General features: G+C 36.8%; 1 protein-coding gene across 1 annotated transcript in view; it reads left to right on the top strand.

Moving 5' to 3' along the window:
- galnt16 (UDP-N-acetyl-alpha-D-galactosamine:polypeptide N-acetylgalactosaminyltransferase 16) overlaps positions 1–25,265 on the top strand; it is a 57,971-nt gene that overhangs the window by 7,995 nt on the left and 24,711 nt on the right. The window contains exons 2-5 of the mRNA XM_038302733.1: positions 8,423–8,604; positions 11,034–11,132; positions 11,221–11,288; positions 22,620–22,685. Of these exons, the coding sequence (XP_038158661.1) occupies positions 8,423–8,604; positions 11,034–11,132; positions 11,221–11,288; positions 22,620–22,685 (415 nt within the window). The remainder of the gene's footprint in view (positions 1–8,422; positions 8,605–11,033; positions 11,133–11,220; positions 11,289–22,619; positions 22,686–25,265) is intronic.

Below are 25,265 nucleotides of genomic sequence, written 5' to 3'. Positions count from 1 at the left end.
ATTTTAGGAGAAATCTTTGAAGATGAATTGTAAATTGTGCTATATTCATCAATCCATAATTAAATACTATAACTTAAAAAAATATTTTCAAATTCTGTTTTTAACAGAGATAAAAAAAAAAAAATCAGAAATACCTTTTCCTATCAAACACTTACATATGTAATTCCTTCTTCCCTCTCCATTTTTTTTCACTATGCATTTTCAAATCCTTTTTGCAATTGCATTTTCTTTCTACTTTACCCTCTCCATTGTAGCTTTTGCGTGAAACTTCTGGTCCCTGAGCGCACTGAAAACCAATTACAGTTTCCCCTCAGATGTAAGAAGCTCGCTTATTCATTAGACAGCCACACTTGGACACTAAATGGAAAATGGAAACCATTAAAAGCGGAAGGGTCACATAAATGCTAAATGGAGAAGTTAAAGTAAAAAAAAAAAAAAAGAAGAAGAAGCACTGTAAATGGGTTTGAAACAGAGTTGCCAACTCCTCAGCAAGAAAAGTCACTATTGGCTCCTAAAAGGCTCTAGAATGTCTAAATGACATCATCACCTAATTTGCTAGTTCATGTTTTCAGGTGTTTGTTAAAGCACATTGCATACCAGCTGGTAGCAAAAATGCAACATGGATGGATGGATGGACAACTGGCAAAAAAAAACTAAGAAGAAGAAAGCTGTGCATGAAGACAGAAGGAACAGAAAGGGAAAGAATGAGGCTGAGTGAAAAGCCAGTAATTTTATTTTATTATATGGGAGACAACTGTGTCAGTTAAAAAATATTTTCATGATTCCACTTTGCTATATCGGGTGGAATTTGCAGCAACTTTAGACTCGCTTCCCACTCAGGAGGACAGAGTTCGGTACTTTATTTGTTGTTGCATAGTCTCCATTAACACAGGAAAAAGAGGCTAGATTTGGTGCTAGGCGCTTTTGTGAAAGAAAGGCTCTAGACAGGTCTGAAAAGTCGCTAAATGTAGTGACAAAAGCACTAAGGTGGCAACACTGATTCAAAAATGCAATGAAAAAAAAGAAATGTAAAAAAATAACTGCCTTTTTAAATTATTGATGTGGAAAGACATGTAATCAGATGTATAACTGGCTTTTAGAAAAAGGAATTGAAAATATATTTTTAAATTAATGTTTTTAATTGGGAATTAATAAACAGAATTTAAAATTCTAATGAATAATTTCATAAAAAAATTTACATTTGAAATGGTTGTACAGTATTTGTTTTTTAGTGACTGTTCTGGTCCTCCATATTATATTATTATTTATCATTTTTACCCTTTTTAGCAATTTTTTTTTCTTATATGCTCCATTTCTTTGGTTACCTGTCTTGAACTTTGAGTAAAAGTTACATCTATATATTTGGAAAATAATAGGAACACGGATGCTAAAATTCAAATTTAAGGGATTCAAAGTGGGGTTATCAAAATTTTATTCCTATGGTGATAGATAGACAATGAGTTAAATTTTGTAATTAAAATGGTTTAATTAAAATGCTTTTTCATTTTCAGAAACAAAGCAAAATCTTTTTACTTATAATAATTATATAAGATAAATCCTCCAAACAGCATTTTACCTTTCTTCTAACAAAACTAAGTCAATCAAAAATGATAAACAAAATAGGATTTAATTTTTAAAAAAGTAACCTAAATTGATTTTGGATGTCAGATTTCTAAATTAAGATGTATAAACAGAAAAACTTCATAGTCATAGCTCTGTTATTTTTTTCTCAAAATTAGCTTATCCTTTTTCTTATTTAAAATGATTAGAAAAGGTGTATAAAATGCAGTTAACATTTCCAAATCAGGTACCTTCCCTGAAATACTCCATTTGAACGCTCAAAAGGATAAAGCAGCATCGTTCTTGTGATATATTCAGTCTTCACTTTAAAAGTCTGTGGCAAAATTCACAGCTAAAAAAAGCAATGCAGACATTAGGTGGCAGACATGTCAAGAATAAATTACATCTGTATGGTGTCAAATATAGTTTTCAGCTAATACAAACATTTTGTGCAAGGAACAATCTGCAGAACTGCTAGATGACATCATCTCAGAGCTTTAAAATGAAAATCAAAAGATTATTGGATACAAATAAGCTGTCTTTGAAGTTGAGTAAAACTGAAATCGCATTATGTGAAAACTATAATAGCAACATGGATGCTTTTTGATAAAGTTAGTCAAAATGGAATTTATCAGGGTGACAGACAGTCAGTTAAACTTCAAATTACATTTACTACATGTACAATCAAAACTATGGCAACATTTCATACATATTCTGGATTAAAACTCACTGTATTCAAGGGTACGTTTTTAAAAATTACAAAATAATAACCTTTGGTGTTTGGTTGTGAAATAGTCTACATGATCTGAAACAGTTTGCAATTATAAAACAGTTTAAATTAAAGGAATAGTACACCCAAAACATGATTAGCCTTCATTTTCTACTCACCCCCATGCTGAACAACACTCTGGAGTACTTTTTTGATATCTCAAATGCATCTGGAGATCTGGGAGGCTTCTTGCTGTCTGCTGACATTCAAATAATGGAGGTCTATGGCGCCCGAGGCAGAAAGGTCCATAAAAGTCCACAAAAAACGTGTCAATATTCCTCCATACTGCTCGTCCAATGTATTCCAAGTGTCCTGGGTGGGTAGCGTCCATAATTTACTCGAAACAAAGTCATTTAGAATGTTTTTAGAGCATAAACAGTAGTTGAGAGGAGCCAGTTGAGGTGGCTTGGGCATCTGTTTAGGATGCCTCCTGGACGCCTCCCTGGTGAGGTGTTCCGGGCACGTCCCATCGGGGGGAGGCCCTGGGGAAGACCCAGGACACGCTGGAGAGACTATGTTTCTCGGCTGGCCTGGGAACGCTTTGGGGTTCCTCCTGAAGAGCTGGAAGAAGTGGCTGGGGAGAGGGAAGTCTGGGCCTCCCTTCTTAAGCTGCTGCCCCCGCGACCCGACCCCGGATAAGTGGAGGAAGATGGATGGATGGATGGATGGATGGATGGATGGAGATTTATGGTTGGCCAATTAGTTATTTTGCAGAGTAAGTCATTGTTGTTTTTGTTTATCTATTGTTTTGCATTTCTTTGGATCATAGATAAATTATTAAAAGGAATCTTGCTAACCATAATAGTGAGGGTTTTGGGTTTTATAAATATTTACTTTTACCCCTTCCTTTTTGACACTGGAACCCAGCAGAACGGGCAGATTCGTTGTCTTTTGCTAAGCTGTTTTGTTATGCCTGCTTTGTTGGCTTGCTGTCTTTTGTTATCTTTCAACATGTCTCAAATAAATCAGAAAGAATATTGCCTTTGGCCTGACATAGTTTTTATTTTTTATAATATCTGTTAGTTGCCTTTCGCTGGAATGTCGGCACTCCTTGCGGCGGCCAGACTTTTCTCTACGAAGGCTGAACAAATTCCCAGACTTTTTACAGCCACAAAACACTTTATCACAACTTAGACATTGGCCCTTAAAAGATGGCTACTATCACTGGGTAGATAAGCTGCTAATAGAACAATTTAAGCTTAACTTAGAGCAGGAATGATTGCGCTTTATCTCACATTGGAGAGACTGTTTACTGGGCGGGTGCAGCGCAGTTGAGGTTGCTGCTTCCTGGAGAGGACAGGTAATGACAGGAGCTCTTATGAAAAAATAATTCATAAACAAAGTGAACATTTTGGGTTAGTCCTGTTTGAAAAAATTACTCTTTCACAGGGAACAGAGTAGACTGCTGTGATAAGGTGCTGGTTGGTAAAGATTTGGATAGAGTTTGGAGCCATCTTAAATGCGCTAGTTGTGTCAAATGTCCAAAGCCCTGCTTTGCAGCAGTCAGCTGAGTTGGTCTGAATGAACCAGTAAAGGTGTCAAACGTCATCAATGACTTCACGCTAAGCAAGCTCTCACCCATTGCTTCACCATAACTACCCCACTGAGTTTAAACAGTGCATTGAATCCTCAATGTTGGCCGTAACATCACTACCTATCAGTCAGAACTAACATCTATTCAATGATTGGAGAAACGTTGGATTTTTGAGTTTCCTACAATTCAGTCACCAAACAAAAAATAAATTATTTACTTCTAGTTACCATTCACTCGTAGTTTCTTTAGTAAAACGTGTTAATTGGTTCAGTATGATGAATGTGACAAGACTTCTATCATAACTTATTTAGTGTAATGTCCGTGTTCAGTAAATACACACTGGTTATGAGTTAGTATTTTGGTCAGTTTCATGCCTTTAAAAGGCATTGGATTATATTTCCAGAATTATTTGTAGCAAACATGACGTCTGTACTGTTACTGTTGTCAACTATTCAATTTCCTCCAGCTTTTTTTTTTTACACAAGGGTCATGCTGCTTAACTGGGGAGACTCATAAAATGAGGTCAGTCTCACCTCAGCCTCTTCAGGAGCTTTTCTCTAAACCCCTCCAGCTGTACAGATGTGCACTGCAGCCGCCTCCTGTTCTCTGTCTCAATGTCCGGGCTTCGCTCATCTTCTTTTAAGTATTCATGGGTTGTGTTAACCTTCCATTTATCCAGCCTGAAAGTTAAAGCTCCTGGAGGGGAAAATCCATTTATTACTGAGGATTTATTGACTGTTTATTCTGATCTGATGAGCGCTCAGCTCATTTAGCCTTGTTAACAGTGACACAGTAACCTGACTGGGAGGCTAAGATTTACTTTTTTGTGCTGAATAAAGGCATTTATAATGAATAAAAAGTCAAAGCAATTGATTAATTTCTTGGCATCTCACATTTAGACGGTGCACATTAATAACCGTTAATGTAAATGTGATGAAGGTTTGCCAAGAGGTTGTTTTTGTCCTTATTCTGAAGACAAATTCAGCAAAGTCAACCAGGAGAATTGACAAATGTGGTGATAAGTGTTAATCCTTATGGACAGGACTTTTGATTATTTGAAGTTTTAGACAACTTCTCATGTTCAACCTTGAAATTTATTGAATCTGATCCATAATCTGATATAATTTGTGGATCTTTGCAAAGTGGAAAGGAAGCGATATGTTTGATTTTTTTAAGAAATGAAAAATAATGGTGTTTTTTTATATTGAGTCATAGCATGTAGAACTGGCTGATTTCTTAATATAAGTAAATGTGTCCCAACTATTTCATTAAATTGATTAATTGTAATGCTTTTTAATTTTAAAATAAGCTAAATTTGTCTAATTATTAATAAAAGAAAGAATTAATTCTCCTTACTGCGTTTTCACTTTCTTCTAAAAGACTAAAATTCACGATTATTTCAATAATCGTCAACTAATTAATCGATTAATGACATTAACAGCCCTACTTGAAATGATAATCAAAATAGTATTTTATATTTAATTTAATTGATTTTGGAATATCCAATTTGTAAATGAAAATGTATTAACGGAAAGGCCTTCTTAATGTAAAGTCATAGATGCGTTTTTTTACTCATTAATCAAATTACTTATAGATCATTCAATGCATTATCATTCTCTTCCCAATAGTGTTATTCCTTCTAAGTAAAAGGAATGTTTAACATTTAATTTTAAAAAAAAATCCTAGCAAATTTCCAAAATTTATTTTCTGATGTCATGTTTATAGATTACAATACTCTGTAATTTCAAAGTGAAAACTGAAGGGTTTGTTTTACCCATACATAAAATGCTCATTGCTCATTTATATGCATTTGCTCATTTTCCTATTTCATATCAACGATAAATAAAATAACATACTGCATTTATTTTTTTAAAGATGTAAAAGGAAAAAAGTGACAACTTTAACTTGTAAATGTCTAAAACATGTATTTATATTTTCAAAAATAGCTTTAAGATTGCATTTTCTGACTCATAAAGGAAATTATTACCAGATCATCCAAACTAAAGAAAATATTTAGGGGAAATTGCTTATTTGTTCCAATCCCCACCCCATAAAAACTGTTCCATAAAGAAATTGGAATTCATATTTTATAGGGGAGAGGTAGAGATTTTTTTCCTCCTATTTTTATCGTGTAGTAGATAAATAAATGTTGGATCAATTTATTTCATGGTAAATTTTTTTATTTAGCTGTCTGCATCCCAAGAGACCCCAACCCCCAGTTTAGACAGTCCAGATGTAAGATATTCTGTTGCAGCTCTGCCTGTATGACCTTTCAGCCTCCGATGGACCACAGAGGTTCCAGTTCTTCACTGGGCCTGATGCTCAAACCAATTCTTAACTAGTTCTTTAAAAGAACTGGCTTACTTTTCTATCAACCAAGAGCCAAATTGGTTGGAGACAATTTAGACCCACAAATAATATTTGTACCAGTAGCCTTAAAATGCCGTTTTAACCATGGTGCTTGTCAGCATAATGCTAATAAGCTGATCCTTCTTCCAGCTTATAGAGCATTGTTTATTTGTATCACCTGGAGATATAAAAAGACAAAGAGTATTAGCATTTATTTCCGGATTTAGGTTCCAGTGGGAAATATATCAACCGTGAGAGAGCAACCTTCGAGCTCTGCAGTTTGCATCTTTTATTCTGATCACATTTTATTGTTGTTGAAGTTTTTTATTTTTATTTTGCTGTTTTGTTGAATAAAAACAATGCTAAACTGCAGAGGTCTGCTGTTGTAGCACTCAGAATGTTCTCGGAGCTGGTGCTTAGGTCCACTACAACCAGTCAGGGAGTGCTACTGGTTTGGAGGAAAAGGTCCCAAATCAGTTTCTCTCATCATTCTTTTATTTGTGGACTTTTTGCTTCTGCTTAAGTTTCTTTTTTAGTTTAAAGTTACACTTTGATTTTGGTCATTCTGTGTTTTCTTGGTCATTAGTTTCTTTTCCATCTTGTGCCATACTACTTGTTTTCTAGTTATATTTAAGCAGTTTTTAATTTTTTTAGTTACTCTCTATTGCCCCCTTGTGCCAGTCTCCTTTCCCCTAGCTCCCTTCTAGTTACTTCTGTCCACATCTGCTCCCTATCAACTGATTATCCCATTCTTTGTTCTGTCTCCTGAATTACACCTCCTGTGCTCTTCCTCATTGCTGGATCCTCTTCTCTCCTCATGTTTGTTTCTCCCTAGCATCTCCTAGTTTTGGTTACCTGTATATTGTTTTCCGTATTTGTGCTTCTGTTACCATCTACCTCAAAATTAAATCTGTAAGAAATCATCTTTGCATTTGGGTCATCAACTAACTTCTACTAAACTTGACAATTTCCCTGCAGGGTTGTCACGAATTTAACTCAATTTCTCTTCACCCGGTTTTCTGTTTTTGCCCAGAAGATGTTTTGATTAATTGATCGATCAACTTTATTGATCTCACAGTGGAGACATTTATTTGTTTCATCAGCTCAAAAAGTCAGAAAAAAAGAATTTTATATATATAGTAGGATCATTATCCCGGGTTATGGCTCAGGGTGTTTACACAGGTATTTATATGGATGGATATTCATATATATATATATATATATATATATATATATATATATATATATATATATATATATATATATATATATATATATATATATATATATATATATATATATATATATATATATATATATATGTGTGTATGTATGTATATGTGTGTATGTATGTATATGTGTGTATGTATGTATATATATATATATATATATATATATATATATATATATATATATATATATATATAGTCATTGCACTGGGTGTCAATTATAAAGAAACATTTATTGCACAGGGTATTGTATAGTAATTGCACATTATACATTGCACAAGTTATTGCTGTTGTAGTGTTGCATTGTAGAGTCTGATTGCCGCAGGGATGAATGACATGCGGTAGCACTCCTTTTTACAAACAGGGTGTTAATGTCTTTTGCCGGGGGTGATGTGTAGTGTTAGCTAGCTTTTATCCTGTCTGGCTAATTTATCATGTTTCCTTCGTGGTTTGCGGTAAACTGCACATGTACCTTTAAACAGTGATGCTCTGCTTGCCAGTTGATTGGGATGTTGCTAGAATTTCCCAAAAGAGCTCTAGATCTCTGTATCTCCTCCTGACTATTTTGGCTGCTTCTCTGATTAATATTTTTTAAAGCTTCTCAAACATGAGTTATATTTATGCTCAGATTTAATTTCCACACAGATGGATTCTAGTTTCTAATTACTTCTAAGTGTTATTTATTTATTCATTTTATGAAGGGCTTAAGAATAAATTTGAGGTATATATTTTTTTTATTCCTAGAATATCTACTTAAAAATTCTATACAAACATCATATTAGGGGTGTAGTGATTTTCTACATTGCAGAGGTAGGTTGATTTTAATGTCACAGATCTCCTAATATTAAGGAAATGGATTGATTGGCTGGTCGATAAATCAGTGCACCCCTATATGTTAGTTAATCACATATAGGATATGTTTTTTTGCATGTCTTCCTCTTCTATTGTCTTTTCACGGGCTAAATTTGACCTCGTCTGCAGGTGACTCAGCCTCCGCGAACGGAGCAGCAGAGCCAGCTGCTGGGCAGCTTTGATGAGAAGGCCTACCTGTCAGCCAAGCAGCTCAAACCGGGGGATGACCCATACAGGGAGCATGCCTTTAACCTGCAGGAGAGCGACCGTCTGGGCAGTGAACGGGCCATCCGAGACACTAGACACTACAGGTGAGTAGGCTTTAGTCTTTAGATTATGTGTTGCTGGAACTAATATTTTGTGAGTTTCGGATAACTTTAGGTTTTAACTTTTAAGCTTGAATTACCAGCTTGCTATTGTTTTGTTTCATAAACTCCCTTGCCAGAAAGTCAAGTATCAGTATCAGCAAAGAGATTTTGCCTTAGATACTGATACCCAAACTGATTAGAGTTCCAAGCAAAAACATGTCCGACTTTTTTGTCAAATTAAAACCCCAAACCTACCTTGCCTTTATTGTGATTGTACGTGAAAGACCGACAGAAAGTTATGCAAAACTGAGAGGTGAAAGAATACATGGCTTTTAAAATGTGGTGAAAATAAAAATGGACTCTAAAGATATTACAAGCATTGCATATGTACAGATTTATATGTTTGCCAGTTTTTTGTTGTTTTTTTCTTTATAAATATCCATAATTATGTTTCTTTTTTTCAACCAGTGCTTCCTTCTGTCTTATCTACTTTGTATATTTCTATTTCTTCTATTCTTCAGTCGACCAAACAACTGGTTAAAAACCGTTTGAGTTTTTTTTTTATTAAATTCCCCCCCTTTTTCTACTTAAAGGTATCGTGGAGGATTTTTGCGAATTTTTGAAAAGACCTGCCCTCTCCACTTAAAAAAAAAAATGAATGTGCACAACCCTGTACCCGCTCCTGAGAGGAAATTACTTTTAAACACGTGCAACAGCATGCACTAGCCCATTTCTCCTCATGCAGGCTCTGTTTAAAGGTTGCTGTTTGCAATGCTTATACAAACTTACTCTCCAGAAAAAAGATTTCCACTATGTCAGACTCACCACCAGTAAGTGAAAATGGGGACGAACACATAAACATATCACCAAAATAATTGATAATTATGATGACCACTTATTTTGATGATCCACCCGAAAAAAGAACATCATCCAATATACCTTTAATCTACATATTTTGTATTTGTATTGAAAATTGTTCAAGTGAAATAAATGAGATTTTAAACATAGGAAAAGTAAAAGACGATTGTATTAATCATTGTTGGTACTATTATTGTCTTTCAGTTTCATGCATCTGGGTCACTTCCACTAACCTTTACCTTTATGTTTCTGTGCAATGGGGAACAATTAAAGATAAAAATACATCTGCTTCTCATACTTGAAGCATTTGTCCTCTTTACCAATGCTTAAATGTGCTATAAATATGTTATATAGGTTTAAAGATAGGCTTGTTTTTTTTCTCATAAATAGTTAGTTTCGTAAAATGTTCACATATGAACTATCCATCCATCCATCCATCCATTATCTTACACGCTTGTCCCAATTGGGGTCGCGAGGGGTGCTGGTGCCTATCTCCAGCAGTCAATGGGCGAGAGGCGGGGTACACCCTGGACAGGTTGCCAGTCCATCGCAGGGCAACACAGAGACACACAGGACAAACAACCATTCACACACACACTCACACATATGAACTAGTTCATGACTATTATGCGTAAATACTAATTGTCATTTAAGCTACCCTAATCTGCTCTTATGAAAATAAGATTCTGTTTAAGTCAAATATTCTCCTTCCGATAGATAGTGGACCCTTCTGCCCATGACTCACCTTCAATCCTGAACATCCTTAAATTATAGAAAATACATTTTTCTGTTGTTTTTGTCACATTTGTCACAGTTCAGAAGCCTTATAAAATAATAAGCATGTGTTCCCTACATAGCTGAAAATGTAGGTCAGGAGATCCTGAGGTGGAGGTAGGAACACCTCACTGGGGGCGCGAGACACCATTTCAGGGGTCGTGGTATTATCTTAAAAATTATTACAAGTTGTATGGCAGAGCAAAAAGGAATATATAATGAAGTAGATAAATATTAATGTTCTAATGAATATTATTATATTCACAATAAATTAATAGTTGAGTAATTTACCTTTTAAATTTGTTTAAATCTCACTATATATTTATTTAATTTCATTTAAAATATAATGATACAAAAATATATGATTATTTCTATCCATATCTATTGTTTAAAAAGCAAAGATTTTTATTTTTATTTATTCTTTTTTTTTGTATGGACAGGCTTGCCTGTGTTATTTTGGGGGCAGAATGTTAGAAATCAGAATTAGAAACAAGGTGCTTCTTTTGCTGTAAAGAGGGGGGAAAGAATTTTGAGTTTGGCTGTGAACGAGGTTTCAGCTTCATGTCTTCTGGCCCCGGCATCAGGTACTGGGGAAGAAAAGGGTCCCAAACCTGTGCGATTGTTGCCAGGCAACTAGATATTTTCATGTCACTAATGGCAACAAAGAGGCCACTTCTGCTAATCACAGCTGGCTGAGACTCAGCTCAACATGCTTTGCCCTGCTTTTCAGCTGGATGATGAGCTACTCAAATGTGATAGAAATTTAATCCCTTTTTACATTTTTTTTTTTCTAATTTTAGATGCGCATCTTTGACCTATGATGCAGACCTTCCTGCCACAAGCATCATCATCACTTTCCACAATGAAGCTCGCTCTACTCTACTTCGCACCATCAAAAGGTATTTAAATGGCCCCACTAAGACTGGTGCAATGACCCAAACGCATAATTTATCACTGTGATCTAAGGGGTCTGTCTTTTCCTTCTAGTGTCCTGATGCGAAGCCCCCCGTCTCTTATTCAAGAAATCATCCTTATAGATGACTTTAGCACAGACCGTAAGTCCTGGGATTTGTTCCTTGTTTCTACACTGAATAAGGTAGCAGCAAGTTATTCTATTTAAAGCTTTTCTCTATTCTAATGCAGCTAATTAATGGTTTTATAATGACCATGCACTGCTGAACTAGCGGAAGGTTTATTCAAATTCATTATTTTCTTTTTTATTTTACGCTTTGATTATAGGTTTGATTAACTTAAACCTACCATATTTTTTTTTACAAGTGTTTTTAGTTACAGGATTGTAATTAAAAGGTATTCACATGACCCTGAACCAATACTAAATGCCCCTGATTATCAATGCAGCTCTAGATGAAAGAAAAAACTCCTGGTCGAGATGACAGCCTGGGCTTAGGAGCCCTTTAAAACCAGCACTAGTGAACAGGATGAAAATGATCAAAAACAAAGGGAAATCCTTCCTGAATCACCACTATGTTTGTTTTCTATTCAAAAGGAACAAATCGTAAGCAGAGGTGGACGAAGTACTCAACAGAAGTACTTGAGTAAAAGTACTGATACTCATAATCAAATCTTACTCAACTAAAAGTAACATTTACACCTTCAAACATCTACTCATGTTAAAGTATTGAAGTACTCACTTCTGAAAATAGTCAAGTATTCAAAAGTACATGCATTTCAAAGTACTAAATTATTAAAAAAAAAATACAAATTAAATGTTCTACTGCATCAGTACATTTGTACTTAATATACAGAGTAATTTTTAAAGAACTTTCAGAAACCACCTGATGTATTGATGCTACAAATTCTACAGTTGAATTGCATTGGTAATTTAAATTAACTCACTTAATCTGTATTTCACTATCTATTTGGATGGAATTCAGAACTGTCATAAAATTGTTTTATTTACCTACTGAATAAAAAAGGTTTTGGTCAGTGTTCATGAAATGTAAGAGTAAAAGATCCTCAGGGTGTAGGTGGCCTTCAAAAAAGGTCTACAAACTTGTTAGGGTGAGCAAAGCTGATCTACTGACCAGATGCATCCAGGAATGTTTGAAAATAAGCAGAGCAGCTGATGCAAACATGCACTGATCATCATAACATGTAAAGTATTGGGAGAGGAATATGACGACTGTAATCACCTACCAGCTATGCAGTTTATCAAACATGAAACGGATATTATGTGCCGTTTCGCTGTATATAATCAGATGCATTGCGCAAAACTTTGGTCATCGCAGCGAGTAGACAAAGGTAACAGATAATAAGACATTGAAGAGATATAATCTTCCATGTGCATGTTGAAATATTTGGACTGTTAGAAATGAAGAGTTATATCGTCTAAAAAGCAAATCTGTTTTTAAGATGCTGGAGGAACTAAGGGCAGAATTTGAGTCAGTCGTGAATAGAAGCCATGTTACATCTCCCATTCAAAAAAAAAATCCTTTCTTACATCTGGATGGATTATCTGTAATAGTCTGTGTCAGCTCCCAAATTAGATTTATTTCATGGGGGTGTTGCATTGCCTTGCACTTGTACTTGTGTATATTGACCACCATATGAAGATTCTGTTTCTTTTTTTCACAAATTGGAAATTTCTTTGTGTTAATCAATGGTATAATTTATGAAATAATCAAATGAATCACTTCTCTCCATATGTCTATATTATTGCTGCTGTTCACACATAAATTCTGCTGAAAATACTCAACCTTTCTTGCTGCTCAAGTTATGCTTTACAAATTATCAATTTTTTGCCTTCTTTATTGTTTTTATGCAGTTGTTGAAGTATTTTGAAAGCTTCTTCTGGCTAACCTGTCATCTACTTTCTCATTTATTTAATCAACAGATTACTTTAACATTTGCTCTAAATAAAAAAGGACAAATAACAGAAAAAAATCTCCATTCATTAGAAACAAAAACAGCTTTGTGGGTTGTGTACGTCTGGATATGTTAGATAAAGGACGTTTCTGAGTGGTGTTACTATCAAAAGTTGAAACAATAACCTTGTCTGGTTGCGACAGCTGGAACAATTCAAATACCAGAAGCTCTTCTGTGTATGAGTTGTGCTTCGAAGATACCCTGATGAGTAATCGGTCATGATTTGGAGGGAGAAGGTCCTTTTTTTTATATAGGCAATTTAACACACTCTGTTTGAGAGCATAGTAGATCAGACCCATAAACTCAGTGACTGAACAGGGCTCATGGTCTTCTTAGTATTAAGATCAGTGTAAAAATCTATGGAGGAACAATCCTGCCAAAATTAAAAATGCATACAACAATAAATGAAGGGCTTAATTAAAAAAAATTAGTTTGAAATATTAGCTAATAATATCAACTTGTGTGCCATAAAATATGACAAAATAATAAAAATAAGATGTTTCTTCAACAATTATTGATTTAAAAATATATATCTTAATATATCTCTTATTTTTACTTTTCTTCTTGCATTTACGCAGACTGGTCTGAGTTCATTTGCTTTGGCATTCCACAAGTTAGCCATCACCACACCTTTGCCTTGAGGCCTGTGCTTGGATTTAATTTTAGATGAATAATTGATCAATTGTTGAATTTGAAATTTGATTCGTGAACTTGGAGAAGAGGATCTGGTTGCTGACTCACGTTTCCAGAGAAGTTGCTGAATCTTTGACTCCACTCTGTATGCTGTTGTTCCAGTGTTTGTCTGATTTGGTGGGGGGCGGAACAGGGTTTACCCAGAATGCGGTTGTTTGTAGGTGAAGGGAGAAACTGACTGCCACTCAGATTTCCTGCGGTACTTGAAGGGGTTGTAGTGGAGATGAATCCCTTTCTCAGTGTGAAGCTCAAACGTTCTCTTGGGGAAAGTGAGTCCAAAACCTCCTGTTTGTAACCCCTGCTCAGCTTGAAGCTCTGTTGATCCTTCTAGGGAGAGAAGGTCTGAAAAATCCAGTTTGCAGGATGACTTCCCAAAACTGGGAAACACTCTGGCGTTGAGGTAGTGGCAGTCAGCAGCTTAAGAACACTCCGTTAACGAGGAAACCATCAGCAGGTGTGTGAGGAGGCGGACCAGAACCATGCACCTCCTGGTGGAGGAAGGGAGACAAACGCAGAACACAAACACACAGACAGGAGTCCTGACACCAAATACACCAGATCTAGGCCACAGTTTTTTTTTTAGATACATTTTTGTGAATTTAGTTTCAATAAAAGTCAAATCGAATTATTCTTAAGGCCCATGCAACCTTCGGCAAACCATGATGGTCACATGGGATATGTACCTTTCACATTAGAACCGATACAGTACCAATGCCTGGGAATTGGCTTCCGACTTTCAGTGGAGCAGATAAAAATGATGATGGCTGGTGACGTGATAATGGTGCTGAATGCAGGAGTTGTTGCCAAAGCTTGGAGGCTGTTGAAAATTTGCCACTCTTCAGCTTTTAGAAAAATCTTGCACTTATCCAAGAAGTATTCCCAACACTGTTCTTGACTCAGAAGTATTGCAGAGTGCATAACAGGCACTGTACTGTACTTTGAAAAGTGGAGCTATAGCTCTTTCTGTCATACTTGCTTTGTTGACTACTGAGATCATATGGCTTTTTTTTTATTTTTACGTACATAGGTACGTCCATGAAAGAATTCGGTACCCATCACTATATCAACACCTGATGCTTTCCTTTCAGTCTCAAATCCTATAGAAGTAGCAAATGGTTGGCATCGTTTTCGAGACTTTTTCACTTTTTTGACTGTGGTAAAACTATAAAGTCTTCACTTACGTATAGACCCAAATCAGCTTAGAACATAGTAAAGACTTAATCAGGTGTTTTTTCTTTGTTTTACTGCAGTTAATGGTGAAATAAATATAGATTTAACACCCAAGTTGTCTTATAGAATTAAAACTCTGTTAAGGTAACATTTGCTTTAAAGTGGGTTTTGCATTAATGGATTAATTTTTTTTTTTTTTTGGATTCAGTAGCTCCACAAATTGGAGTGCTTCTATGTAAGGGAGCATACCGGTAGAAATTGAGGATAACCAGGTTGTAGTAATTATTCCCCTCTGTCAGCATTAGGCAGATGAATTACATGAGCTCATGTACTTTCTGTAATTTCTACCACATGCATTTTGAGTCTGTGGGAACCGCACGCTGACCTAAATTCCCTGTGTGCTCAGACCCACATAGGAATACGCTTGAAAGTGCCAGTGCTGGCCAGACATCTAAACAGTGGTGTCTCAGCGGATGTAGCAGCAGGAGCACTTTAAGCTTCCTAATGTGCTGATTTATTCTCCCAGTGGGCTGCCGGTCTACCTGCACAAACGATGGACACGCAACGCAGTACCCTGAACTGGCTTTTCTCTGCCTTAAAACTTTTAGACATGAAGCCTCCTCCCTGTTTTTAATTATTTATTCCCTGTGTCGATTATCACAGGATTTCCTGTGGTCCTTTCTTGCACGTTGAGGCTGTTAGTTTTGCCCATTTTTGACTATGAGGCAGTGATTGTAATTCTGTGTCCTTGGCTCTTGAAGGATTGAAAAACATGCTGACTTTTTACCAGCCAATGTTTTATGGAGTGAATTTTGTTTCACAATTGTTAGAAGAAATAGAAAATGTTTTGTAAGTGGAAATACAAAAAAAAAAAAAAAATGACATGCTTTGTGAATGGAAATAAAAAAAATTACTTTAAAAATCTTTCTACTTAAACTTACTAAAATTATTTTCCCTTTTTTTTTTTTACAAATTAAAATCTTATTTTTTTTTATTTTTGTGTACAGTTTTTGAGTTTCCAAATAATTTTTTTTAAATGTCCATTTTTCAGATAGATTTTCAGGATTTGCTATCAATTCAAATTGCTTTTCATAGATCACAAAAGGAAATGGTTCTGCTGGATTTTTTTTTTTCTGTTAAAAGGGAGTTTTTCCTCTCCACTGTCACTACAAGTATGCTTAGTGTGAGGGATTGACTTTAAGTCATGAGTCGATGCAATCAGCTGGTTTTCCTTAGAGAGAAAACTTTGAATCAATTTGACTGTATGATCTGATGAATTGTAAAGTGCCTTGAGATGATTCAGATGTGTTGTGAATTGGCCCTATATAAATGAACTGGTTGAAGCAAGCCAAAGCAATGGAGGCGAGCTAGCATGGAACATACAGCATAGTTGGAAGAATAAAAGAGAGATTATGTGTGAAAAGGCACAAAAAGAGTCTTTGATTCCAATTTAGATAAAACTCAAGTTGCACTGGGAAAGCAGTCTGACTTCTGGAGTACATTAAATCTGGAGCTAAAGCTCAGGAAGCGTTCTGATGTCGCTGTAAATTTGATAACTTGACATGTTTTTGCTTAAAGTGCTACTGTTGTTGTCTCTGCTTTTAAGCCCTATCCTCCAAGCTGTCTGTTGTCCGTGAGTTATTATTGCAGTCAGCTTGTTTGGGACTTATTTAGTAGCTGCATCAATGGCCACCATCTGGCTTTCTATTAGTAGATTGTGCCACATCTCTTTATGTGAGGTCATTTTAAAACAGAACTGTATATCCTTATTTTAGCATAATCAACTGGATTTTGGTCTTTTTGGTAAAGGCAAGATAACTATTTACCTTTAATGTATTTTGGGGATTTATTGTCTTTGATGGATACATAGTAGCACAATTGGGAAATATGAGAACAAATGTATTTAGGGTTTCAAAATTATTTTAAGAAAAAAAAGCGACAAAGTTTGTTTTGCATTTAGATCCTGTCCCTTCTCGATTGATGGTCATAAACCAAACTCAGCAGAACCATGGAGACTGTAATTGATTCGACACATATACAGGTGCTGGTCATAAAATTAGAATATCATGAAAAAGTAGATTGATTTCAGTAATTCCATTTAAAAAGTGAAACTTGTATATTATATTCATACATTACCTACAAACTCATATATTTCAGATGTTTATTTTGTTTAATTTTGATGATTACAAATGACAACAAATGAAAATCTCAAATTCATCATATCAGAAAATTAGAATATTGTGAAAAGGTTCAAAATTGATGGCCCCTGGTGCCACACTCTAATCAGCTAATTAACTCAAACCACCTGCAAAAGCCTTTAAATGGTCTTTCAGTCTAGTTCTATAGGCTACACAATCATGGGGAAGACTGCTGACTTGACAGTTGTCCAAAAGACGACCATCGACACCTTGCACAAGGAGGGCAAGACACAAAAGGTCATCGCTAAAGAGGCTGGCTGTTCACAGAGCTCAGTGTCCAAGCACATTAATAGAGAGGCGAAGGGAAGGAAAAGATGTGGTCGAAAAAAGTGTACAAGCAAGAGAGATAACCGCACCCTGGAGAGGATTGTGAAACAAAACCCATTCAAAAATGTGGGGGAGATTCACAAAGAGTGGACTGCAGCTGGAGTGAGTGCTTCAAGAACCACCACACACAGACGTATGAAAGACGTGGGTTTCTGCTGTCGCATTCCTTGTGTCAAGCCACTCTTGAACCACAGACAGCGTCAGAAGCGTCTTGCCTGGGCTAAAGAGAAACAGGACTGGACTGCTGGTGAGTGGTCCAAAGTCATGTTCTCTGATGAAAGTAAATTTTGCATTTCCTTTGGAAATCAAGGTCCCAGAGTCTGGAGGAAAAGAAGAGAGGCACTTCATCCACGTTGCTTGAAGTCCAGTGTAAAGTTTCCACAGTCAGTGATGGTTTGGGGTGCCATGTCATCTGCTGGTGTTGGTCCATTGTGTTTTCTGAGGTCCAGGGTCAACGCAGCCACATACCAGGAAGTTTTAGAGCACTTCATGCTTCCTGCAGCTGACCAACTTTTTGGAGATGCAGATTTCATTTTCCAACAGGACTTGGCACCTGCACACAGTGCCAAAGCTACCAGTACCTGGTTGAAGGACCATGGTATCCCTGTTCTTAATTGGCCAGCAAACTCTCCTGACCTTAACCCCATAGAAAATCTATGGGGTATTGTGAAGAAGAAGATGCAATACACCAGACCCAACAATTCAGAAGAGCTAAAAGCCACTATTAGAGCAACCTGGGCTATCATAACACCTGAGCAGTGCCACAGACTGATCGACTCCATGCCACGCCGCATTGCTGCAGTAATACAGGCCAAAGGAGGCCCAACTAAATACTGAGTGCTGTACATGCTCATACTTTTCATGTTCATACTTTTCAGTTGGCCAACATTTCTATAAATCCTTTGTTTTTATTGGTCTTCAGTAATATTCTAATTTTCTGATATGATGAATTTGAGATTTTCATTTGTTGTCATTTGTAATCATCAAAATTAAACAAAATAAACATCTGAAATATATGAGTTTGTATGTAATGTATGAATATAATATACAAGTTTCACTTTTTAAATGGAATTACTGAAATCAATCTTCTTTTTCATGATATTCTAATTTTATGACCAGCACCTGTAAATGACCAAGACTTTGTTAACAATTTTAATCTGCTGTAACTCAAACTCTGAAATGAGAATATAAATGTCCACCATCATTGCAGTTGAGATGGCATTCAACATATTCTTTTTACCCTCTATTTTTTAAAATCTCACAGTAAAACCAAATATCTATCTCATTGAAAGCTAAGGTATTCCTTAAAAGAATTCAATATTGCACTTAATCATTTCACATATTTCTTTATCAATTACCCTCAAAATCTAAACTACTGCATTAGGCCTTTATACAGTATGATTTATACCATTCTAGTTTCTGCAGGGTTTAATCAGCTGCACCATAGTCTGAAATGCAGTGAGAGTATGAGCATGTTGGTCAATAGATTGGACCTGACAGACAGAGGAAGAAGGTGGAGAAGCATGTCGGTCAGCAGTAGCATTAAAGACTGGCTGAGTGAAATCCCATTAAGGTTCCCTTTAACTATATGCACTTTGTCCTCAGTCAAGGACACTGATCTTTATCGTGTGTTTCCAATTTCAAATTAGATGCGCAAAGATCAAAGATTACATAATATTTATAATGTTATTGTGAATTACAAAGCAACCTTAAGATACATTTACAACAATAAAATAATAAAAAAATAAACAACAATAAAAAACATTGCAAAATATCCAGGATATTTAGGTCAACATTATAAGAGCTGCAGTTTTCCTCAACAAACAATGATTTTGTGCAAATGAGAAGCAGCTTATTTGAGGTAAAATAATATGGCAGAGCTGTAGGATAACTAGGTACATTTTCTATGTTACAGTATTTAAGTACTTTATTTACTGAAACTTTCTTAAGATCAAGAATTTTACATAGGGGAGTGGTGGCCTAGTTGTTAGAGCTGTTCGCTTGGATTCTGAGAAGGGTGCAAGTAACCGGTTCGATCCCCACAGACTACTGCTGTGGGTCCCTGAGCAAAGATCCTTAACCCCACACTGCTTCCCAGGCACCGAACAGGGCAGCTCACTGCTCCCCAAGGGGATGGGTTAAAATGCAGAAGTGAATTTCTCTGTTGTGAGATCAATGATCACATTAGAGACAAAAAAATTTTTTTTACTTTTTCTACTTCAAAAGCTGACATATTTCTATTAGATCAAATTGTACCTAAATTTAGAGAGTATTTGTTTAATTGAAATGTTCATGTAAACAATAGAAGAAGAGCTTGGCTCCATTTGAACTCACACCCCCTTACCTTTCTGCCAGGCTTGGTAATTCACTTCAAACTAAATGAAAACACTGCAATACACATTTGAAAATCTTGCTTAAAATTTGTATTTCAGTTGGTTAGAAACACAGGTAATGAGAACTTGAAAGTATGTTGAAGTATAAATACTCCTTTTTGACTTCTATTATAGCCAGCCTATACTTCTGGCTTGGATATTATACATTGTTTAAAAAAATAAAGGTAACACTCAAACAACACATTCTAGATCTGAATGAATGAAACATTCTCATTATATACTTTGTTCTGTACAAAGTTGAATGTGCTGACAATAAAATCAGTCAAAAATCATCTAGGAGGCCTGGATTTGGAGTCGCACGAAATCAAAGTGGAAAAACACTACAGTCAAAAGCTTTGGTCACTTCCCTGACTCGAAGTATTTACCATCTACAGGCTGATCCGACTTTGATGTAAAGATCCTTAAACAGGTCAGAATGAGGCTCAGTATTGTGTGTGGCCTCCATGTGCCTGTTTGACCTCCCTACAATGCCTGGGCTTTCTCCAGATGAGGTGGCAGATGGTCTCCTGAGACATCTCTTCCCAGACCTGGGCGAAAGTATCTATCAACTCCTGGAATAGTCTGTGGTGCAATATGATGTTGGTGGAAGGATGGAGACATTAGCCCCATGTACACTACCCTTTCAGAACCATTCTGAGATTAGTCCGAGCACAGTAACCGAGATAACTGTTGAAACTAAAGTGCCCACACAATTAACCCTGGCTGTGCCAGAAACAACCAAACCGTGCTGACAAGTTACTATTTCATGAGTAGGGCTTGGCGCAACTCAGTTCTGGCTCGGTCCTCAGATACCAGAGAGCATCAGCAGACAATGTCATCTCCCTACAGTCAGCGTCCGTAATAATTAGATTTCAGACATTCATAAAAATACTAGCTTCCATTCCTTGCCACCTCAACATCCGTCGTTTTTTCCTGCGTTTGTAAACCCTGATTAGACTATTGTTTGTTGTATCCACTTCCCAAAATCTGACTCTGTCAAGTAAATTCACTAGAGGCTGCCTTCTACGCATGACTCTCCTCAAACAACGAAATATCACAATGATAACAAAACATAACTTTCTGAAGGTTATGTATGCTGCCATGTTGGTTTGCTTGTTTACCTCTAGAGAGCAGTAGTACTGTAGCTCGTCACTACGAGGCAATGAACCGTGCTAGCTTGATGTGTAAATGGCCGTTAGGAACCAAGCTCGGCACTGTTAACTCACCCAAGCTCGGACCGAACTCAGCACGGCACGTGTAAATGGGGTAATATTGTCCCAGATGTGCTGAATCAGATTCAGGTCTAGGGAATGGGCCGGCCAGTCATTAGCTTCAATGCCTTCACCTTGCAGGAACCGCTGACACACTCCAGCCACCTGAGGTCTAGCATTGTTCTGCATTAGGAGGAATCCAGGGCCAACCGAACCAGCATATGGCCTCACAAGGATCTCATCTTCGGTACCTAATGGCTGTCATGCTACTTCGAGCGAGCACATGGAGGGTTGTGTGGCCTTTCAAAAAAATGCAAGCCTCCTGCATGGTGTTAAGCTGTGAGCACAACCCCCACTTGTGGACATAGGGCCCTCATACCATCCTCATGGAGTCATTTTCTAACTGTTTGTTAAGATGCATGCACATTTGTGCCATTCTTCTGGGCTCTGGTAGTGCTCCTCCTTTTCCTCTTTGCACAGAGGTGGAGATAGCGGTCCTGCTGCCGGGTTGTTGCCCTCCTACGGCCTCCTTCAGGTATATAAGTTAAGGATGATTTTTAGATCTAGATTTATATTTCAAAAAACTTCTGAAAACCTTACACTTCACTAAAATGCACAACCTTCTGTTAGCGATTCTACAAATAATCTTCAGTAAATGATTACAAACATAATGAGAGTATAATAGGAGTAAAACACCTGTTCACTCATTTTCCTATAAAATGGTTACATAATAAAAAATACACACAAGCTTTAAAAAAATCCATGCAATCATGAACACTTAATCTGATTGAAGTACATCTGCTCTGAGAGTCTAACCCATGGGATTCCTCTCTGCTCTGAGTGATTAGTCCCCCATATTGACATGTTTACAAACACACACTGTCCCACACTTCCTCTCATACACACCCACATCCCCTGTGACGTGACTGTGTCCTGTAAATACAAACAAGCGTGTTTGTAGGGGCGTTATTATTCAATCAAAGAGGATTAAAGTTTGTTAGGCTTCAGTCGGCGACCGTAAGGCTGCATCTCTCTGAGGAGGGTGGGGGGGTGTCTACCCACAATCCCTCAGGAAGATCACACTCACTCTCTGCTGCTGATACTAATCCTCAAAGGGCATTAGTGATTGTCAGCACCCATGTTGGTAATGCTGACCGTCTGCAGTGACAAAAGCTTCTGCTGCAACTTTTAGTCGTGCAGAGAAAGTTGGAGGAAATTGTCTGCTTTCTGATTTAAAGACAAAATAGAATGATGAGATAAATCCAGTAAAAAAAAACAAAAAAAAAACAATTTTTTTTTTCGTTAAAGCCCTAATTATTGTGTGTTACTGTTTAATTTTTAGGATGAATTTTTGGCGGTCTGTGTTTCTGGCTCTTTAAATTGCTTTAATTCCATGCTGCTGAGAGTTGTGCGGTGTGTTTTAGGGTTTGAGTGACTGACAGAAGGTGAAGTAAGAAGAAAAACTGAGACTTTCTTTCTGTTTTCTACCTCTTAAGTAACATGCCATCTCCTCTGCTCTCCTCCTCCAGCTGAGGACTGCCAGCTGCTCTCCCAGATTCCCAAAGTGCACTGCCTGAGGAATATCAGGAGAGAGGGTGAGTAGAAACACTGGGAAGTGGATGAATCTCTGCAAAATGGTCTAGTGCACTTTAAATGATGGGTATCTTGAGTGCATAAATGTAGTACACGTGCAAAGTTTATAAAAAACTAAATAATATTTGAGGAACAGATTGAACTTACTCTGACAAAAAGAGTGTTTATAGTTCGCCATTTACAATACAGAGCCTTGCAAAAGTACTCCTATGTCTCCTGTGATAGGCTACTTTCCAGGAAATCCCATTTCTTCCTGGTTGTGGCTATTAACGTTAGCAAAGCAACTTTTCCCTTTTCCCCATATTCAACAAAAAAAATTCAGAGAAGATTAGGAATTCTGCTTTTGTCCATTTTAATAAATTGATGCGAATAATTGATGACCATGTTGTTGTAAATTTAGATACAAAGAAACAGGCGTAGATCTGACGTAGAGACCCACAGCTCATAGACAGCTGTTAATGTCTCACCCCTCATTATGTCATGTGCTTAACACCCTATACACATGTACCATGAGTGCAAAAGGTAGTGGCACCATCATTCTTTCATGGGTGGATGGGAAGATGGGTTGAAATAAATACACAACAATCCTAACAGAAAACGTAAAGCGGCAGCAAAAGTTGTTAATTCACAGTGAGGATTCTCCTTCCAGCCGAACAATGACTCTAAACACACAACCAGAGCTGCAGTGGAATCTAGATCAAATCAGGATTGTTAGTGTTCATATGCAATTCAGACTTAGCCTGAGCTTAAAACATCAGTCAGCCTCTGGCTGCACTAAGCCAGCATTGATATACTTCAAAAGGCATGCCGCTTTAAATGCACTGGAAGGTGATTTTCTGGGCAAGATTAATGGAAACAGATGCTCTATTTTGGAAACTCTTTATTCTTTCACCTCTAACCTTCAAATAAAATCCCAATAAATTTGCTTGAAGCTTGTATCCTTCAGCACTGCATTCACAATGATCTCTTTATTACAAGTGTTCCAAAAACTACTAAGTATTGCTGACATAATTGTAATCTATTTGAAGCACTTCTTTTTTTTCATTTTCAAAGCTTTTATTTTATTTTGATTTTTGATTTATTAGATTTTGGATTATGGCTAGCATCTTTTTAGCACCATACACTACACATTAAAATTATATTTGCGAAATGCTAGATTATTAGAAAAGATAAGGAAGTGAAACAAGAGGAAATTTGAGTAAAGCTGACCAGTGTCCCACTGGAACTGAGGCTGAGAACTTATGGCCATTATGTTATTTAGGGAAATATGAAAGATAGTTGGTATATTCTATTTTAGTTTTTAAGTTAAGAAGACAAAATGAATGAAAATTAGATTTTAAGAACCCTGAGACAAAAAAGTAGAAAAATAGCTAATGATGTATAGAAGCTTAAAGGAATAGTACACCCAAAACATGATTAGCCTTCATTTTCTACTCACCCCCATGCTGAACAAAACTCTGGAGTACTTTTTTGATATCTCAAATGCATCTGGAGATCTGGGAGGCTTCTTGCTGTCTGCTGACATTCAAATAATGGAGGTCTATGGCGCCCGAGACAGAAAGGTCCATAAAAGTCCACAAAAACGTGTCAATATTCCTCCATACTGCTCGTCCAATGTATTCCAAGTGTCCTGAGTGGGTAGCATCCAGAATTTACTCGAAACGAAGTCATTTAGAACGTTTTAGAGCCTAAACAGTAGTGTATAGGATTTCCTAATAGCGCCCCCATGCGCGCTCACGATTCTACGGAAGCCGGCAGACCAAACCAGCGCATTCAGCTCGGCAAAGAACTCATGCTCTTCCTCAACACTGAAGTCCTCAGATTTTTCTTTCGTTGTTTCTTTCTTTGCACAGGTAAACAGCACATTTCTTCTTCTACGCTTGCATTATCGGCAGAGCAGACGTTGAATGCGCACTTTCTTCCGGTTTGGTCTGCCGGCTTCCGTAGAATCGTGAGCGCGCATGGGGGCGCTATTAGGAAATCCACACTACTGTTTAGGCTCTAAAACGTTCTAAATGACTTTGTTTCGAGTAAATTCTGGATGCTACCCACTCAGGACACTTGGATTACATTGGACGAGCAGTATGGAGGAATATTGACACGTTTTTGTGGACTTTTATGGACCTTTCTGTCTCGGGCGCCATAGACCTCCATTATTTGAATGTCAGCAGACAGCAAGAAGCCTCCCAGATCTCCAGATGCATTTGAGATATCAAAAAAGTACTCCAGAGTTTTGTTCAGCATGGGGGTGAGTAGAAAATGAAGGCTAATCATGTTTTGGGTGTACTATTCCTTTAAAGCAAACAGTTTAGGTGTCTGTTGATGTATTATGATAATACAGAGTCTCTGGTTACGGAAAGCAGAAAGGGTCACAGGTGGAGCGCTTTCAAGTGTATGGTGACTTTAAATTTAAATAAATTTTACACTGAAAAAAATGGAGTAAAATTTACTTAGAAAAAGCTAGGTAACTTTTCCCTCATAGAAATTATTTGTAACAGTGCTACAAACTGTGCCACCTATAGCTGACAAGGAACAATATTTTCTATTTCCAACATAAACTTGGTCAAACAAGGAAAAAATCA

This window comes from Cyprinodon tularosa, unplaced genomic scaffold (genome assembly GCF_016077235.1).
Source record: "Cyprinodon tularosa strain WSP-4 unplaced genomic scaffold, ASM1607723v1 ctg499, whole genome shotgun sequence".
Lineage (NCBI taxonomy): Eukaryota > Metazoa > Chordata > Actinopteri > Cyprinodontiformes > Cyprinodontidae > Cyprinodon > Cyprinodon tularosa.
This window is presented reverse-complemented; position numbering and strand designations above follow the sequence as displayed.